Raw genomic sequence first — 22162 nt, 5'->3', positions numbered from 1 at the left:
GCCGAGATCGGAAATATTGGAAAGCTGGCAACGAAAACACGGATCTATTTCACTTGTGAGAAAAGTGTATCTGGCCCGAGGGCCCGTACCGGGGGTTTCGTTTATTCACGCGTCTAACTCGCTGCAGAGGAAACCGGAAGCAAAACGAACGAACGGGGCGCAGTTGCAACGCGTTGCAGTTGCAATGTGCGCCGGTGGTTGTGTTGAGCCTTTTTACGCGGATTGCCCCGGCATGACGTCGCGACGTAACGCAAAAGGAAGATTGCGCCCCCAGGTGCCGTTCTCCAAGTTACCGCACGAGAATGCGTTTCTATACACACTTATAAGCGGAGAGGCAGCTGTATATACGTTCACAACGATGCTCTATTTCATCTATGCGAGTGTATTACGCCTCCTGGAGCGCGTCTACTTTGTTAGTTTGAACGCTTCGTCGAAGAAATGGCTTGTGCTCGACGGAGCAAGGCATTGCGTTTCATGTAGATCATACAAAAAATGAGATTCTATCAAAATTAGTACAAATAATTTATTTTTAAAGTTTGCTGTACTCTTACGGAAAACATATTTGTTTTAATGATTATAACGACAAAACAAATTATAAGATTTTCTGAAAAAAAAAAAATGCGGTTTTTTTTGGAGATGATGAAGTCATTCAAATATACATCTATATATTTAATATAAATAAAAATAATTGAAAATTATAATAGTTTCTTACCTTTTTCCGCACAAATTCTTGGTAAAGTTTACTGATTACTATAATGTAATTTTTATGAAACAGTGGCGTTTGTCTCAATATCTTGAAGAGAATGTATTAAAATAAATATATACCTCGAGTAGAGCTATCGTGCAAGTTGTAGCGTAACTATCGTTAAACTTTCGTGTTTTGTACATCGTGATCGGTCATTCGTCTTCCACCGAAGACGTCGTAAGACGAATCAGCGCGCCTGCCAACGGTCCAATAAAGAAAAATTACATTTTCATCGACAAAACAGCAACGAAGTATACTCGTCTCCCTTATTCTTTTCCATTCTAGACGGTTGCATGACTGTAATATGTTCTAAGCTGCCGCTCGTGCCGACGAGTCTCGCGGATTCTGCACACGAAATATAATACATGTGCACTTTGTTATTATTAATCTCCCTTCAACAGGCCAGAGAGTAGCAGAGAAAAAGAATGAGAAAGAAAGGGAGAGGATAAAAAAAATTTAAATTTAATCACACCCAGTGCGGTCGTTCGATAAACTCGACTCGGTAGCGGCGATACGTTAACGACGAAAAACTACCGGAGCGGGAGGATTTAGCCTTTTATGCAGGCGAAAAATCCCACAGCCCCTCTTCTGGCCGCCAGCCTCTCGGCCGGAAGTATTTAATTCCATAACGAACTGTCCTATATTGCCCGAGCTGTTTTTTTCGACGGCCACCGCCGGTACTCAATTAAATCGCAATTTTCGGCTCGTCGAAGCGCAGCTTGATCATCGTCGTTATAGTCGCGAATACGAACGACAATTATCCGGCGATTGACCTGAACGAGCATTCAGCTTTGTTCGCTAACGTCCGTAATTGCTCTGTTAAAATATTATCGTCCTGAATTTTTCGCGATTTTCAATTTATGAAATTTATGGAAAAACCGCGATTTTCGGTTTTTGTCCCTTAAACATTGCGAAACATTTATTCAATAAATATATAAATCAATAATTATGCAATACATTTAGAAGTATTGAATAATTTAATCTTTTTTTTTATATATATATATATAGTTGACATTATGTTAAAAAATGGGGATGATTTTTTAAGTTACTGCAATTGAGAATTGGAAAATTGAATAGAAATTACTTACTTATCCGAACAGCGCAATGCTTTCAATATTTAACATCTCACATTGGGTAGGAAACGGCTTTTTCTGATAGCAACGAAATGCGCTACGAAAGTTTGCTTAGTATTTTACGATAAAGTTGTTTCTTCGGCAAGTTTGTGTTTCTTTGTGAGAGGGTTCGCGTTGCTGAGAACTTAGAATTAAACATTTAATCTAGCAGTGGTTTCTTGCGTATCCGACATATTGCGGAAGATATATCTCTACTTGACAAATATAAAAATTAATTTTGTAAAAGTTTTGCAAAACTAATTTCCTTGCAATTGACTGAAATTCAAAATTGAACATATAATATAACGCCTTTATAAACCACAATTAAAGTTTAATATAAATTAATTTAATATAAATTAAATATGTATATATGTATATGCATATATATATATATATATATATATATATATATATAATAACATAAAAATTATTTAAAGAAAATTTTACATTATTATTGTAAAAATTATATTTCTTATTTATACTTTTAATTATATTATTTAATTATTTAATACTTAAATTATTAATTAATTAATTCATTCATTCATTATTGGTTATATAAAAATATTTTTAGATTATTGAAAACATTTACAATATAATTAACGTGATATTTTTCTCAAAATAATTTATTCTACTCAGTTTATTCTACAATCAGAGAGAGATTACTAATATATAATTATCTATTTATCCTATATTTGTATATATTGTATTTATGTAATAGTACTAACTTTTCCATTTTCGTTTTTTTCTATTTTTGTGTCAAAAATAATGGAATATGTATGATATAAATGACGCGATACACTGACTTGGTATCAGGTGTGTCATGTTTGTAGCTATTCGAAGTATAGTGGATTAAATATTAAAAACCCGCCGCGCTACGAAGAATAGTACCTGAATGTCTGATCAGTTTCGGGCTGTACTACTGCGGCGCGAATCAGACATCAATATTATTCTCGCTTGCATTCTAGGAAGATCGTATGGAAAATTCATTTCAACCGGTTGCGAATTGCCAAATGTATTATATTGAGTCTTTTCCGCGATATGTTATTTTAAACATTAGTAGAATCAATATTTAAAAAAGATTTCACAAAATGAAAATATAGCGGTACATTTCAAATGCTAAATATAAATATATATATATATATATATATATATATATATAAAAACAATATTTAACAATAATGATAATTCTATAAAAGTCTGTATATATATTTTGGTAATTAAATTTTACGAATATTTAAGATATTTTTTTAGAAGTATCAAATATATCAATTTTCACAAATATTAATGTATTAAATATATATTAATATATTAATATTATCAACCATTGGTAGTTAAATACATTATTGCTGTAATTTTTTTTCTTTTGATTATCAAGAACAAAATAATTACTCTGCGAAAAAAAAATATTTTTATAAAATTTTTCAATTATTAATATTCAGTGGGATGTCGCAGCGCATCATAAAAATATCGATAACTTATTCAAACATATTTAATTTAATTTAAACATTTTTATCAAATGTCAACATTTTCCTGTACTCAATGGATAATCGGAAGCGATCGAATGAAAAAATCTCCCGTATTTACCGTTTCCAATTAGAATGCGCGATGCAAATTAAAACGCTTTGATTGACGAACAAGCAAGGATTAATAACCAGCCATCTGTAGAATTTTAATAAAAAAAAAAAAAACAAAAAACAAAAAAGAGAGATAGAAGAAGACGGAAAGGGCTCGTAAAATAGGTCGATTAGCTTGACGTGTCCAAATAATCGGTAGGATCACGCGGAGGATTAATGATGTGATTTTTACGAGCAAGATCGAAACACCTGGCCAAGCTAGAGAGCCCCAGAGACAATTCGTATCCTTCGATCGAGAACAGCAGGAGGATTCAAAAAAAGCTGGACAGATTAATGACCAGGATAGTTTTCGGCCGGCGGTGAAATCGCGTGACGGACGTCGACGTATGATCGATTGTCGAAAGAGGGAAGGAGGGAAGGAAGAAGGGAGGCAAGCGTCGATACGTCGACTTGGGAAAGAGGATGAACGTGTGGCCGGCAAGGAAAAAAGAATATTAAGAGAAAAAGGAGGAAATTTCGTCGGCCGAGACACGCGCGCGAAAACGCCAACACGCTCTCTCCATCGTCCAGTTCATATCCCTTCAATCTTCCGCGATTCATCGTTCGCTTTTATTTTATCACCATGATGGGGATGAGAAAACGGGTGGGAAGAAATTTTTTCGTAGACTTGGCAAATGTTGCGGTAGATTTTTCTTTACAATGGTACGTGCGTTTTATTTCAGAGCAAATAAATATTTGTTTCATTGTATATATAAGCTGATTTTATACCTAGTATAAATATAATACTCACTTAAGGCAATACGAGTTATTTATCTTAAATATTGCCTTTATTTTGAATGTTAATATTACATGTGTATAATGATCAAAGTTAACAATATGTATAGTGCGGTAACAATCGCTTTGAAATAATGACGCAATCGCAGTTGTTAAATTTTAATGATGGTCTGATGGATTCTGAGTATCTGCACATTATTGCGATTTTATCGGTATTGTGAAGAAGATTGAATACTGTCCGATAAATGTGAGATTAATGGTAGTGATCTATATTGATTTACGTATTGTAGCGAATTTTGGATTTCGTTTTATAATTGCGTACATGCGTGAATTTTAACAACCTTCTTTCGTGTTCAAGCGTATATTCGATAAATCGCAATTTTCCGCCAGTCAAATTATATCCTACCGTTGCAATTTAGCACAGTCAAATGCAAACTATATAAAGTCGCGTTCTCTCACATTTAAATACAAGTGGAGTAACGACAGCTGTCATTTTCTAACGACGATTTTAAAAGCCGAAACGAGTAATTAACGACTAGGGTTCATCAGCGCTTTAGAATCGAGTTCGCATTTCAAATCGACTATTAATGATTCCCAAAATTTACGATTGTACAACCGCATTTGAAATTATAACACGCGCGTAATAATTACCTAACTGATGGCCTGCATTAATAGCGTCGCGAAATTTGCATTGCATCGGATGCAAACCTGTGTTTCCGAGCGTTCGCCAGACGTGACACCCTAAAAAGCGTCGAAAGTTCTACACGTGCCATCCGTCGCACTGTAAAAGACATAAAGGACGAAGAAAATTTAAGCCAAGTTTCTCGTTAATTTTTTTCTCTCTCTCTCTCTCTCTCTTTCTAACGCAATAAAAATTATATATCAAGATATATATATATATATATTTATTAATTATATGTTATATATAATTTATTTATATATTTATTATATATATATATATATTAATTTATTAATATTGTATTATTACATTAATTTATATAATTATACATTATATATTAATTATATATCAAGACATATATATATATATATATATATATATATATATATATATATATATATACATATATATTTAATTGTAAAAGATAAATTGAAAAATCTCTTTTATATTATTAAAGGTATAAATCTTCCTCTTTTCATTGTTGAAAGTGATAAAGTAGTAGCTAAAGCCTCGAAACGTCTCAGATTTAGGAAAATAACTCGATTTATTTAATTTATTTTATCGTTGCGTGGCTTCTCGTGATGGAAATGTTCTACAAACCTCTTCCTTATCGTTTAATCCACGTCTACGAAGCTCACCGTTAATGAAAACGAATAATGACGAACGTTCTCGTCAGTTTTCCGACCGTTTGCATGCACGATGCAAAAGGTTCGCGGTACAAGAAATGGGATTTCCGTGCCACCGAACCACCGTTTTCTCCCCATGTTTCCCGAAACAATACCACGTTTTTATAAGCTCGTGGGCGCCGCGTCCGGAGTTTCTGCGCGTCTTTCGCCCAACGCGATGAGAAATGACGTTCCGCGAATGAATAGACAGACTCTCTCATCGCTCGCACGGATATACAGAACGCGCACGCGATTGTACATTTAAGGCCGGAGTCTCCGTTATATCGCGGCAGTTTTTTCTTTCGCGAACGCTTTATTCAGACATCGACATTCTGTTTCTCCCGCGCGAGTCTTTCGTTTCCGATGTCTCTCTTATTATTAAACCACGAGTATATAATTCTCGACGACGAGGAGACGTTATCGTCGGTGACGTGTCCTCAAAAGCGACGTCGTGGGAACGCTGGAGCGTTCATTCGTTTTCACTCGTTGGAGGACTTTTAGCGCCTTTTAGCGACGAGTAAACACACGTCGTCGTTTATTTCTTCCTTTTGCGACGCGTTTCATCGTCACAACATTGTTGTATTACATTGGCAGTTTTTCCTTTTTCTCCGCGCTTTCCTTACAAACAGAAAATTCCGTCGACCTCGTTTCGAATGAGAAGGATGTAATAGTCTCGAGATTTCACGCGCTCGCATTTTTACAATAAATCTTTGCGGCGCTTTTTGGATTCTCCAATTATTCTATTCTATTTAAAATTGATAAATAATTAGGTGGCTGATTTGATGTAAAACTTACATCGCAATTAATTATTACGTGTAAAAGCGATCATCTTTAGGGCTGAGAGATTTTTCGTGTCAAAAGACAGATCCTGTCGATCAGCTCCCGGCATGTAACTGGAAAACCGATGGATGTAACAGCGATAATAGTGTTCAAACAATGCGTCCTCCGCGTGCGTCAAAAACACTCCGAATTGAAATCGTTTTCCGTGCTTTTGTTGACGCAACCAGTGCGGCACCGGTGGCGATCCGGCGCCTCGATGAAACATTTTCGCCCGGCCGGAAATTCGCGAAAACAAGAACCATCGAAACGATGAACTTCAAAGCACGCCATACCACGTATCAGCCGATGCGCCAGCAAATTTTTTACCATAACTCGCAATATCTTATACGTGAAAAAATAGTGTCTTATTTGTCTTATGAACAAAATTGAGTGAAAGATGATATGAATCCAAAACGACACATTGATGCATTTTTTGGGATTTGCTAATTAACTTTGTGAGACACAGATTATTTTATTCTATCAATATTTTCACAATAAAAAAGTATCTCTGAAGGCCTTAATCGATAAAAAAAAAAAAAATGTTAAAATTTATTTTGTAATTTTTGTTGTACGTAAACATTTTCTACAGATGTCAAAGAATATATGTAAATTTGTACATTTTTTTATAAATCCTTTGAGCCAGCTAAAATTGCAACAAGATATTTTGACCTATATATATGTGAGCAGGAAGAAAGGAAAAAAGTGATTTCTTACAAGGGTTGAAAAGTGTAATCTGCGTAAAATAAAATTCGATAGATCTCTGACGACAAAGAGTTATTCGAGACTATTTTCGCGAAGGAAATACACATGCATACGAAATGCTAGAAAATTGAAAGAGACGGAAGGGCCCACCGCACAGTGCGGTGAAACGGCGCGATCGCGAGGTTGATGAACCACCCGCACCCCCAGGTATATACGTAGCGTCAAGAAGTTTTATCGCCGGTGAATTTTCATTGAATTTCAAGCCGTGTCGCGCGACGGGCTGGAGCGAATTCAAATAGCTGCGTGTTATCGCCTCGAATCGATACCAGCGGCGGTTCGATGCGCCACGTCCTCCCACTTTCCACAGGCATAAATCTCTCTCTCTCTCTCTCTCTCACCCGTTCGTCGTTCTCACTCGTTGTCGGCCCGCTCTTGTAAATCGGCGTCTTTACAAACTAATTCCACACGGTGTAAACGGTCGCGTCGCGAACAAAATTACAGAGCGACTCTTGTCGCGCAAATTCGTGACGTTTTATTTCCGCACGCGAACTCACGACAAACCCTGCAGCTCAGACGGTGAGCAATATACACGATATCGCGTCGCGGTAAATGCACGATATCGCTCACGAGTTTGCCGCGATGACTAATGACGTTAGGAAATTGAACCGGCAGTCTCGCAGATGCAGTCTCGAAAGAGAGAATAGCCGCCGAACGAGAGAATACTGCCCGCCGAACTCAGGCGCCGATTCAATTTTCCGACATCATTTATTTACGCGCGGTTAACGCGCTCCCAACGCCAGACCAGGCAGGCGGGCAGGCATAATCGAACAAATAAATAACAAAACATGCGCGGGATTAATCGAAGCAAGAAATATTTTCCACCTCGTTTGTACGCCGCTACCGCGTCCGCCAGGTCTGTAATCATCGTTATCTGATCAAAATCCATTTTTCTATCTTTTCTCATTTTCTAGATGTAAATTGGAAAGGCTAGCCTCTGCAGAAAATTGATTTCACGCTACTTTACCTTATATACATATAATAATATTGTTACGTAATAATAATAAATATTGGCTACAAATATTATACAATGAGATAACTATATTATTTTATATATTTATCTTTATATAATATTAAGGATGAATGAAAAAAAAAAATGTTTCTCTTTTGCAAATTTATTTAAAAATTGATTTCGCATGCGAGAGGTAACTTTAGATTAATTTTTAGAAAGAGATGGACACAAACTCTCGCATTGCATAGATAAGGATTAACACGTTCACTGCCGGTGACGGTGATGAATATGCTAGTTTTGCACGCAAACACTTTGCTGATATTGTACTGCAGTCTGCTACGAGGTGAAGACGCATTAGCGAAAGCACCTGATACCCAATTGCTTGAACGTTAACATGAAGCAGTTACTGATTAACGCCAGTACAATTTCGCGTACATAATCGATTAATCTTCTGAAGTGCTGTGAATTTATTTTTACGCTTACGTATAAATGAAAAACTATCTATAATTTTTACTAAAGATTTTTAAAAATTTGCATTAAAAAATTGAATTTTTTCTTATAAATTCAAATAAGTTTTAGATATATCAAAAAATTATATGTATATATAATATAATATATTATTATTTGAAATTGTATATCTAACGGCCATTAAAGGAATTGTGATATAAATAAAGATAAATATTAAATATTAAATAAAAATATTAAAGATATTTATAAAACTAAAGAGGAATTTTTAAAAATAATCGTACAATATTTTATTGAAGTTAGTCGCAACTGAGATTATCAGAGAAAATTTCTATTTTAACGCTTAGCCTCCATTAATATTGGCAAAATCATTTCGAACATATCTTGGAATTAGCGTGTGTCGTAAGAATAAGAGGTTACAACGAAAGGAGCGAATTCTGTCACGGGGGATTGCGCGACGCAGCGTATCAGCTCGCGTAAATGCACTTCTGGAAGCGTATCGGCGACGAGAAAATTGAAATTTCACATAGCGAAATGCTTTTCCGCGCGTACCAGCTGGCCGAAGCGTCGACTAAGAGCTTTCGCCGCGAAATATCTTCCGCTCGTTAACGAGCTAAACGAGAAGAAACGCGCGCGCGAAAAAGAGCTGAGCCTCTCGGTGGCGATGGCGAAGAGTAGTTAAGTCCTTTCTAAGGGTCTCTCTTTCTCTGTCTTGGTGAAATTCCAGTTGAGAACCTGGCCAAATGGCAGACTGTTAATCCGACCGTAATAATAGTGAAAACTCGTCGTCGCCTTTGACGAGAATATATATCGCAAACCTATTACGTCCGGCATTAATGTCCGTCCCTATCAAAAACGGCTTTAGTTTCGCCCGCCATATGGATATTTTTAATGATACGTTCGTTCCCATCCATCCGGCGGCCGGGATATTTTTTGCAATTAGCAGATATATCTTCCCGCATGAGAGCGTTTGAAGTCGCCGCGCCAACTTTTGCTCGACTGGACTTACGAAAATCCGAGCGGGTGCTTTTTCCTCCATCGGCGGTTGAAGCCAATTCTGTCAAATGGATTTTTTGCCGAGGCCAATCGGGTTAATTGTAACTGCGAGCTAAATACATCAACCTGAGCATTTTCTGATAAAATAATTAAGCCGCGAGACTATAAAAAAAAAAATACTATCTTTTTACATAACGAGATAATTTCGTACGATTCATTTGCATATTTTTGAGTTTTTCGAGAAATATTTTTCTATAAATTGTACGTTTTTATATAAACACTTTTTTTTCCTCTATTTAACGCGATGTAATATGATGGAGAGGAGTGGTTACAAGTATCAAGTCAAACCATTTTCACGGAGCGATAAAATTATCTTTTGCAAGCATAGCGGGTCGCTTGATGGTCGCTATCGACATGTCAGCATCGTCTAGCGATCGTTGCCGACGTTGCGATTTTGCGACAAGGGAGGAGGAAGATAGCCAACGATGGTCGGAGATCGGGAAAACTTTGGAGAGCGTGCGATGTTTTAAGATCTTCATAAACCCCCGGCGACCGCTGCATTTGCATGGCAAAGACTAATTTTGCGAGGAAGAGTTCGATTGAAATTGTAATGCACGGCGGTGGCATCTCACGCGGATACTATGAATATCGCTTTTCCCGTAACACAATGACAAGGCTTCAGCGTGCGTTTTATTCACATAGTAATAGCTCACGTCTGACAAAAGTGCCGACGAAAGCAACAACTCGGTAACGCGATGAAGAAGGGAGATCGATTGTGTCGACAGTTTGCGCTTTCGAAGCAGATGCAATTCTTTTATTCACGTTCGCCTTGAATAAACTCGATATGTTCCACGTAACAGATTTGACTGCGCCGATATTTTCAATATCTGCCACTAGAAATTCTTATAGCATTATTCTTCTTATAATTCGAATGCTCAATTTGTATAAATGCCTTAAAATCGATTTTTTTTCCCTTTATTTCTCGATCTATTATGTAATGAAACCTAATACTAAATGTTAATTGATAAAATAATAAAATTATCAAAGTTGAAATAATAACGCCGATAAATATACACTTTTACAATTGGTAATTGTTTAATGATTAAAAATTAAAAATTGTAGTTTTATATATTTCCATATTTCTACAACATAACTTTTTTAAACACTGTTCTAAAAAATATTCATATTTGCCAATTATATAATTAGAAATTATAATTCTTAAATGCATACGTACTTATATATATATATATATATATATATATATATATATATATATTTGTATATGCGTGCTTTTTATATATTACAAGTAGATTCAGTTACAGAGTTAATTAATTGGTAGGTAGGATAAAAATTATGGATGAAAAATCTTTATTCTTCAGCGATAGCGAGGTGATTCAAACATTGGTAATGCAACGTGGAGATAATGTAAATGACCGTATTAGTAAATGGTAATGAATAAAGTTCATTACATTATGTTCCCTTTCGATACGGCAGCGTATTATTTTGCGTAATCAACGCGCGTCGGGCGATTTTACAGAATTTTACGCAATTACAAGAAATAAACCCGCACGTATTGTGCGTTGTGCATTGTCCTCCAAAATATATCCCGTTACGCTGCAGTAGATGCAGTTTAACGATATTTTAATTAATGTTTGTTGTAATTAAATTAAATAATTAAATCGGTACGCGACCGGAAGCCGAGAGTGGTGTACGCGGCGCGTGAGACACCAACGGCAAAATATCCGAACATTAAAACTGTAGGTTACATCGGACGAATAACGATTCGCGCTGGTTAATTACCCGTGGCAATGATGCGTATTCTGGTTTCATTAAATGCGCTATCGCATTATTTAATCCGCGTGTTTTTTGCACGTTTATCATTTCCATTTCTTGTCGCAGCTCACTTCGTTTTATCATGTTAATGCTCATTACGGGAGATGCTGGCAGAAAGCAGATGAGAATTTTCACGCCGCAACTTTGGCCGGCAAAACGCGCTTTTTTGCGATGTTCTTTGCGAACGTCGTACGCTGACGCACACGACGCAACTTTCCAAATTTTTACACCAGATGAGTCGCCGATGCAAAATGCATCGCGAACTCCCGGTCCCCTGGAACGCCCAGAACTTTACACGTTTTTACTCGCTGAAATTTTTACACGCTCTCTTTCCATAATATTAACTTTTTTTTTATATTAAGTTTTTTAAACGTGATTTAACATTTTTTTGTTTTTTCATTTAACAGTTAATGACAATAATAATCGCGTAAAATTTGCGACGTTGACAGAACGAAATTCGAGAATCTGTATCTTAGTAATATAAATAATGTATCCTGTTTGTCCTCATGCTGAGGATGTTGCAGATATATAATATAATGATATCGTATGATTTTCTTTGATTACAGCGACAGCGGCATGGCCGCGGCAGGAGCAGCCCTGTCCGATGTCAGGAGATTTTTGCATGAACGGTGGTACCTGCCTATTTTTCGAGACCGTCGGTGAACCGGCATGCAGGTGAGTCCTTATGAATTATAATTCATTTTAGTGTATTAATTAATTAATATATGTCGAAAACTTTTTTTGGAATTAGGTTACATTATTTTTAAAAGCTTTTTTCTTCATCATTGTCAAATCTGTATTGTTAAATATTTTATCAAAAATAGTACATAAATGTGAATGTCTGTGTATCGTCCTTTATCACTAGGTTTTTATACAAGATATAAAGAATATAAATAAAAATTCTTGAAAATAATTAAAAAATCAAAATGTCTGTTAAACATGAAAACAATGTACCATTCACAACTTCTAAAAACCTATTACATGAACAAAATTGATTTTCTTTTAAAATAAATATATAACGAATCTGCCATTGTTTTAAAAGAGAAAATTGCAAATCATGAAAATCGTCTCGATACAAAAGAGAATAAAAATCAAATTAAATTTATTTTTTAAACGAAAACAGAAAATGGAAGTGAAAAAAGTGTACATCGCAATCTTTTACGCTCACAGATATGAATAATATAAATAGCGAGATAAATCCTTTCACAGTATTAAAATTGGAGAGCAATATATTAAATTCTTTAAAAATATATATGCAAAATCCATCAAATGTAGAGTAAAATACGTTTACATATTTGTCATGTACCGCATTTTGTGAATTTATCACGAATTTATCTCACTGGATTTAACCAGTTTTAGATTATCACTTTTCGATTGAATGCTCACAAAATCAAATGAACAATAATCACATTATGCCCAATAATAGTAACACAATAACAGTAACAATGTAACAATAATAATATTTTATTCGACTTTATCTGACGTTTATTGGCGTCAGAAATATTGTAGTATTTATTAATGTTAAATTATGTATATCCTTAAAATACAATCTTCTCTTTTCTTTTCGAAAAGTAGTGAAATCCGACTTTATCGAGAACTCGGAAAACTGTAGATTCTCGTAATTATCGAGAAGTCGGGAAGATTACGGTGCCAATTTGTAAAAAGCGCAGATACCATTGCCTGATATTGAGAGAGAAGAATAAAGATAGTTATATAGGATGTTTCAGGATAAATTGATTAAATTGCAGCGGTAATTTTCTATTGATTGAAAGTTGATTTTTGTTCAATGAAATTATCAATGCGCACAAAGGTTTCTGCATGAAAAGATATTAATTAAAAAATAAAAAAACCGTGAAAAATTACCGAAAATTAAGAAGAAAAATAGAAGACGAAACTATTTTTCCATTAATTTTATGCAGATTTTACTTAAGACATTTTTAATTTTATATTCAACGAGAGAGATATTTAATATGGAAATTTGTAACGAGACGTGAATAATGACATTCTCTTTTGAGTGAGACAAAAAATCAACTTCAAGGTTAGCCAGACGTCCACCAGTAAATTATGACATTTATTTGAAAAGATTTTCTAAAAAAAAAAAGAGATAGAGAAAGAAAGCGTTTTACTCGCACCGACGTCTCTATTCGAAGGCGCACGAGAAATCGAGCTTGCGTTTCTCCCTTTTGTGCAGCCATCGAGTTAGTGGCTAACGCCAGCAACCGCGAAGGTTGGGCGAGGTTTCAGGATATGTTTGCTGTCGATTGTGCTCGGAAGGTCGAAGTTCGATGGGAAGCGCGAAGTCTAGGTCGAGTTTCGCTCTCTATCTTTTCTCGGTACAAGCGGAGAGCGATCTTCTCGTTTCTCTTCCAGACACGTCTTCTCCTAGGCGCAGTCCTCTTATTCCTTTCCGCCGTCTCCTATGCACGATACTCTTCTCTCAAGAATAGATATCTTCTATAGATTCTTTTTTCCATCCTTCTTGCCCATTCTTCCTTTCCAGTACCTCTATCGGCTATCGTCTACCCTTACGTCTATCCTTAGCGTAGACTTATTCTTTTTTTTCTTTCTCTCTATTTGTCCCCGTCTCGAGAGATCTTCCCTTTCATTTTCTTACAATCCCTCGCGATTTATCGATTTTCTGTTATTTCTGTTTAAGTCACGCCTCTATTATATCTAATTAGTGTCTTCGATTTTTATCTCATTCATTCTATAGATTTTCTCGTCTTGTTATGTTTTTCTCCTTTCATTGTTGTAAAGTTTATTTATATTAACCTTTATATTGTACCTTTCTTTTATTAGAATAAAATGGTTAATCTATCGGAATTGTATTTCTCGCGAATGCTCGCTGCTATTTTTTTATAAACGTAATTTCGTAACAAAGTATACGAAGCGTAGCGAGTACATTCGAGGTATGCAATTTACCCTTTAAAGATTGGACTATTGACTTTTCCGTGCAATCGTCGACCTCGATATTACGGTTGACCCAACATGCCAGCCAAAACGTTCAGTCCGAGTTCCGGACGAATTTTCCGAAATAGTCCGAACCTTACGTCCACCTGTTTTTTTCATTCATCGGGCGGTGCTTTCGAAAATTAAATTTCTTGACGACTCCCGCCTCCCCCCTTCCCCCTTCCTCTCTTACCCTTTTCTCGCCGCGTGTATCAAATTGATCGGCACCGCGCCGCGTAGTAGCCGAGTAGTATCCATTTAATTAAAAAAGTTTGCACGCCAAATGTTCCCCCGGCCGGACTTTCCAGCGGCGTCGCAATACGCTCAACGCCCACCCTCATTTACGCAACGCGCTCACGAATGTCGATTTGTCAGAAATTTCAACTACACCGATGATGCATGCATTCGGCAGACTCGTCGAGTTTTTCGCGGCATTAACTGGGTCAGTTAAAAACAAACGAGATATGTGCATTATACTTCTCTTTTTGTAATTCCATGCGGACTGTGTTGTTGGAAAATTCTGCACTTGCATTTCCAAATGCAGAAAATCTTCAAAATATGATATAAAACATAATTTATCGAATTTGCAAAACGGAAATTTGATCTTGTATTTAAAAAAATAATATAAATAAAAACAAGAAAAATAAAATAAATGGAGAAAAAACAAATCTAAACTTTTATTTTTTTCATATATTATTGCTACTTTTTACATTCGGTATGTATCTTTATAGTTTGAAATAAAAATTTCTATAAAAGCAAAATCTACTTAAAGTTATACAAAGAATAAAACTTGGCCATGTATTTTAACTTTTGAAATTTACAGTTGGACTTTTAAATCCGTACTTATATTCAGAGATTTCTTTCTTTATTTTTGAATACGCTCTGCCCTTACATTTTTATTTTTTTTTTTTTTTTTTTTTTTTTTTAATATATTGATAAAATTCTGAAGGAATTAAATTTCCCATTTAGATAGATAAGCGAAGGAGTGGATGACGCGGTCTCTGACCGCGATGTGCCTAAAATATCAAGCCGGTACCGCAGCATCCAGTTTATCGTGGCTGTGTTTTATCGTGCAACACCGTCAATCCTCTCGGCTACTTCCGGAGTCGCACAGAGACAGAGAGAGAGAGAGAGAGAGAGAGAGAGAGAGAAAGAGAAGCAAATGTAAACTTTTTCGCGCCGGCCGGCGACGCTCGTAAATCTCACCTCTAGAGGCAACCTCTACAGCCCCTTCGTCCCCTGACACTACCATCACCCACCACTCGTGTTGGTTTCTCGTTTGTTTCTGTTAGGTGATCCCCGCCTTTCCCCTCGACTTGTTAACTTTACGTTCTTACCACTTACGGCCAAATTGCCGTATAAAATATGTGCCGTGACGACAAGGCAACCCCTCTTGCATACCACGACTCCGTACGCGATGAACGGCCGCCACGATAGTTAGTCCTCGTTGCATACCTCCTTTTTCTCGGCTTTTCCGTGTAATTAATGTCACTTGAGCGATTGCTTCGTACGTGTCATTAAAATTAGCATTAAAGCCCGAGAAATTTAGTAGCTTAGTTGAACGATGCACATATATATTATATTACATATACATATAGAGGCTCATTTTAAAAACAACTCTCTCTGAATCGTATCAACAATTAAAATCATATTAGAGAAGCATAGCAATTTTATATTTTTAGGAAATAATATAAATATATACAAAGTCGTATTTAATGCAATATCTCGAAAATTACTTTATATTTTTTCAAAATGAATAATATGAAAAATACATATAAATATATTAAATCTTGCTTTCAATTATTAATTTTAAATAAATTTTAAATAAATTGAATAAATTTGACGAATAAAATATTTACATCATTCGAAATTAAAATATAAATAAAATTAATTAAAATTAATTAAACGTTTCCATGCTAAATTCAGCAGGCAGTTCGATATCTGTAGCGAAATTTTGGAATCTGTTATCACGCTCCAAAAATAGAGAGAAAAAGGAAAAAGAGAAGAACATTGCAACTGCAACGTAATCCGCATATTCAGCGACATGGCACATGTATTACGTACATGTGCATACCCGCTATTCGGAGCACTGTTACAGCGGCACTGTTGTTCGAATTGCATCAGATCACCCGTCACGTCTGTAGTTGTCAAGGCAGATTTAAAACGGATGGCCAACAGTAATTCGGTCAAACGTACCGAGATTGGACTGCAGGCGCGACAATAAAATCCAGTAGTGAATTTTTTGTACATATAAAATTCTAAAAAATAAGCGCAAAAAATTATTAAACAGAAAAGATTTTTCAGAGAGCTTTAATTATTAAATTTTAATAAAAAATGTAAAAAGTAATATAATTCTATTTATTTAAATATAAGAGTATGATATCTCAATTTCTCAAATAGAATCGATTATTTAATTAGAGGAGAAGCAGTCTATGGAAGTGTGTTTAAATTAAACTTATATCTGTACAAAAATAATCTTTTTATTCAACAAGACTCTTGAATTATCTACGATCAATGATTCAACGAAGCGATCATTCACTGCCCCATTCGCGTGTCTACAATGGTGACAATGAAAGATAAACGCTTTAATATTGCTGTCGGAACTGTCGACGAGATAGTTTCTCTTTTGTGCGGTTTTTGAAAAGCTCCCTAAAACTCTGGCCCACATACGTGACGGGAAACGGGGGTAACGTGTACGCGTATGCACAAAAGATCGCGTGTATGTACACACAAAGCGGTCGGTGGGTGCAGTAGAGTTGCATATACGTTGCAGTTGCAAGCAGTCAGTCGGCGGTGTTCTCGTGCCTACGAGGAGAGAAACGTCTTCTTTTTTGAGGCGCTCATTATTTTAACAGAAAGAGCGCGAAGCTTTTACGCGAAAATTCAACCGGCAGGCTAGTTCCTAGTGCGACACTTCGTGATAAAGCTTGACACATTCGCGAGCGATGCATTCGCGTGCATAAAGAAACGCGCGCAAACACACAGCGACATTGTGTTGCGGTGCATTAAAGCAACGGTGTATAATAATGCACACGTCTATCGGTCCTCTCATTCAAGTTGTTCATCTTTTCACGACAAAGATATTGCGAGCAAACAAAGTCTTGCTCGAATACGACAAGTTGAACGAATAAAATTAAACGAGATTTGATCGCTTAAATAAAATTTTGTTCTATTCAATTTTTTTATTTTTTAAATTTTTATTTATATCGTTTTTATTTGATACATATATGTATACATATATAAATTAATTAATGTAATTAATTATTTTTATAAATTAATTTATTTAATTTTTATTTTCCTATGTGAAATAATATTTTTTTTCGCGTATGACATGTAGTTAAACAATTGAGATGTAATCAGTTTATACGCGGTATGTGATTAAATATTTTATTTTAAGAAATTACGTTTAAATGTCGCGAAAAAGTCTCTTTATGAAGAACTTATGAAAGCAGAAATATTATATATATATATATATATATATATACATATACAATTATATTTGAAAGCTTCGACGCAAAGCATGCGTAGAAATCCGCGGAGAGGATTCCCTAGAAATCCTAGGATTTATGATATTATTTCTACGGCGATGATAGCGACGATGTAGCGATAATATACGACGGATGTGAAATATTTCTCGCGAAGTACAATGTAGTGCGGGACGACGATGGTTCGTAATGTATGTCCCGTCGTTACATGTGCTTTCCGTTTTCATGGCGAGGAAACTCTCGAGAAGATTAAGCTGCGGCCGCGCTGATCGAATAAAAGTGTATGAGGGAAGATTGAGCATGCAATCTTATACCGGTTACATTCCCGTACACTGACGGTACGCGGACGGTAAACTTTGTAGAAAGTTATATAGCGGGCGACTGAAATTTTCTAATGCTATTCCGAAACTTGCCGTGGCACATAATGTCTCGGCATGATATATTTTCTACGTGCAGCTGCGTGCACCCGCACACGCTCATCCGCAGCCAAGGGAGATTGCGAATTCGCTTCCGTTTGCGCTACATCTGGTAAAATAGGACGCGTACCGCGCGTGGAGTTTCGGAGAGATGTAAATTATGCGTTAGTATCCTCCACGGTATATAGGAGAGAAGTGGCTGCAACGTATCAATTAAAGGATCGAAGAATCTTGGAAATGTCGAGATATCAAAATGTGCCACACTTTACTTTTTCTCCAGATTTATTTATTGATTATTATTATTTAAATTGGAGTAGTCTTTTGCAGCGCTTGGGTTAGGTAAAATTCAATTCAAAATCATTGGATAAGAGGATCATTTCAAAACTTTTAAATTGTTAGATGAATAAATATTTTTATTAAATAGCCGTATATAAACTTTGAAAATGTATGTCGCAAGTTTTAAAATTTCTGCAGCGCATTAATTTCTACGTAACATATTGCCCCACTGAAGAATGTGTCGAGAGAGAAAATGAGTTAATATAGACATGATATTGATTTTTTACGCGTTGAGAATTTTCATGAAGTAGTTCAGTTTTCTAACGATAAAGCACATGAATGCACTGTGTCGTCCGCAGACGGTTTATTATTGAAGCAATAAGATTCTGAGGGTAGAAATCATCTCTCTCTCTCTCTCTCTCTCTCCCCCTTTGTCCTCACAAATATATTACGCATTCTCTGGCCGCTATTTCCATGTCACTACGACGTTCGTTCCGATATAGCGCGCAGGAAAACCGCGAATCGTCGGTTTAGCCGACCTAGGCAGCGTTTAACGTCTGAGCCGCGTGTGCCCCATTTGTAGCCCCGTTGTAATCGAATTGCGAGAGCGAACGGTTCAAAGTGCTCGCGCGCCGTCCGTCCTACCCCCTCCCCTCCCGCCCCCAACCCTTGTTTGCACAGCGCGAACGTTACGTAATTTAACTCTGTTGAAATGCCGTATAAAGGGTATCGTAACAAGACGCGATATGTCATACATAACGCGTTTGTTTCTATTTAGTAGAAAAATTTTGCAACATCGTGCTCTTGTGATACATACATTTGACATTTCACGGCGTTATAACTTTATAATATATACGAGCATAAAGCTTAAGGAAAGAAGCAAATATATACATTGAAGGTATTGAAAACAAGGCGGCCTGTATGTATCGCGCGATATAAAATAATGTTAGCAGCGTAAGTGAATTCCCAGCCTGAATATATGCGTATTTTCTCGCTAGCGCCTAACAAATATCGCCGCCTGTACGTGAATGCACAAACGTCCGGATAGCGTGCGGTTAGCTCGGGTACAAACGGACGGTAATGGTCGAAAGTACTCACGAAATAGTTTCACGGCGAAGGAGTCGACTATATTGCGTAACTACACCCCCGGTTTCCACGCCGGAAATATAACCGGGGATACACACGCTGTGTTATACCATACCGTGAAAATCGTAATTAAGCCCACATCCAGGCTGTCGCCAAATTTTCTCACGCTCTGCGCCAGATTTTCCTTTTGGATATTACACTCTTATAAAAGGTAAGAATGACGTTACGATTAATCGGCAATATATTGCAATATAATGTAATTCTTTTTCCATACCGAAGAATATTGACGATTTAATTGGCGAAAATTAATAAATCTATATCTAAGTTACAGTTATATTGAAGGCACGAGATGATAAGAAGCAAAATAGCATTTATCGTTAATCATACAGTATAATGAATTTATGTAACAGTATTATTTTAAAGGATTATACTTTAGTGTTTTAGATAAGATATAAAGTTTACAAAAATTTACATTAACAATGTTTGAATTTTTGAACAATTTTATAAACTGATAAAAGTATAAAGACCATTCCTCCTGAATTCAATTTCATATACATAAAAGAATGACAACCACGTGTCACTCTATTATATCATATAACTCATTTTTATGCTTAAAGCTCGACTGTATAAAAATATATGTATATAAAATATTTAATACTAAAATGGATTCTTAAATACTTTACATATTTTTATTAAAAAATTATTTTATCAATATTAAAATAATTTTTGATTTCACAAATATATCAGCATGCTAAAGTTGTAATGTCGGCATGCGCGATAGATATTATAGTTAAAGTATGAGCTTAGAATATTATCGAAACTTTTATTAATATAAAATTATTTATACATATTTTTACAATCGATTAGCTTTAAGCGTCAGAATGAATTATGCGTTATGATAATGCACAGGTGAAAATTGTGAAATCGATGCACAGTAATACATGGATAGTAACTAATATCAGTTTCCTCGTTCTTATCAGTACTCCCGCATCAAAAGAATAAATATTACTCCCGTGACACGTTACAACCTCAGGTGTAGTTAAACGTATTTCTTCGTCTGGCAATCAAGTTGACTGTACATAAATCCACTGCGTATGTGCATTATAAAAATATATTCGGATAATAAAGTAACTAACTTATCATCGAATCTAAAAGAAAGAATCTGTTAATTATGTAAAAAAAAACGTGACTTTAAGAACAGCAATTAAACGACGAGTTATATGTATGAGATTTCTATGTAGTTTTAAACACTTCTGACACACAAGATATGATGTTTATTTGCCTTAAAAAAAATTCACTATTATCAACAAATTAAATTCTTTTGGACCATTTTGTTAGAAATATTTTTTAAGTAAAAAATGTGTGAAATATGACGAAAAGAAAATACGCATATATAATAACTGAAAATATGGAAATTACCATATAAATATGAAGATTATGCTTTTTAATTATTTTTAGAATTTTCAATTTGAAAAACAAAATCCATCCAAGAATTTTTTTAAAATTTCTAGAATATCCATAACATAACATTATGTCGAGATAATTGCATACATCAACGATGAAAAATATACAAATTTCTATTTCAATAAATAGAACGTATGTACCTAAAGGAATTAATTAATCTCAGTCGAAGTTAAATACGAATCGCGCAATATATATATATATATATATATATATATATGTATATGTATATGTATATATTTCTGTCACACGAATGTCCATCACCGTCTCGCCGTCAGAGCGCCCTTTACGGGAACCACATTAAAGGCAACAAAATACCAAACCGATGTTGGTTGCTTTCCACCAACGTGCGAGAGCGTTTCGCAAAGGGCAGCAAAAGGGGCATCGTTTCGTCGACTCGTTCCTGAAAGTGGTTCTAGTACATACAGAATCACCGCTATCGTCACCGCTGCTGCTTTGTAGCTTTCATAGCTATGTGTCAGAGAGAAAGAGAGAGAGAGAGAGAGAGAGAGAGAGAGAGAGAGAGAGAGAGAGAGAGAGAGAGACAGACAGAAACTTGATTATATGTGAATCCCTGAAAACCATCCTGAAAACTTAACTATTACAGCCGGTCGGTTGCAAAGGAAAACCCGGGGTGCGACTTAATAATTTATCGCGAATCCCGGAGACGGCACGCATTAGCTTTTTCTCGATTTTCGCGATATACGACGATGCACATCGGGAGACAGTAGGTACACTAGCAAATTCGACGGTGGCTTGTGTATGGCTAATTAATCCATGAAAACGCGCATCCCGTTACGCTCCGTTACCTCTTACTATAAACCGACCTAAAACCATGCACTTCGTAGCGCACTGTTTTATTCAGGACGGCAGCACTTTACCGAAATAATGATTTATTTAGGTACGCCACACGCGCGCGCACTCGGTCCGAGGAGAGACGGCCCAGGTGAGAGTGCAGCGAGTGAAACATGGTCTCGTGAAACATTGTTAGTCGCTTTTACGAGGCTATTTCGCCTCGTTGATTCCCGACGCGTCGACCCTTATAGACCCGATCATCCGCCCCCTTTATTTGCAGCGGCTTACTAAGGGACTCACGTTCCTTGAATATCTTGATGG

General features: G+C 35.9%; 1 protein-coding gene across 3 annotated transcripts in view; it reads left to right on the top strand.

Moving 5' to 3' along the window:
* The window catches only part of Vn (membrane-bound neuregulin protein vein), a 337235-nt gene that overhangs the window by 258326 nt on the left and 56747 nt on the right, over nucleotides 1-22162 (top strand). For all 3 annotated transcript variants that reach the window (XM_072909387.1, XM_072909388.1, XM_072909385.1), the window contains exon 4: nucleotides 11940-12048. In XM_072909387.1, coding sequence (XP_072765488.1) covers nucleotides 11940-12048 — 109 coding nt within the window. The remainder of the gene's footprint in view (nucleotides 1-11939; nucleotides 12049-22162) is intronic.

Source organism: Anoplolepis gracilipes, chromosome 17 (assembly GCF_047496725.1).
Source record: "Anoplolepis gracilipes chromosome 17, ASM4749672v1, whole genome shotgun sequence".
In the NCBI taxonomy this organism is placed as follows: domain Eukaryota; kingdom Metazoa; phylum Arthropoda; class Insecta; order Hymenoptera; family Formicidae; genus Anoplolepis; species Anoplolepis gracilipes.
The sequence above is the reverse complement of the archived record's forward strand: the minus strand, read 5'-3'. Positions and strand labels throughout refer to the sequence as shown.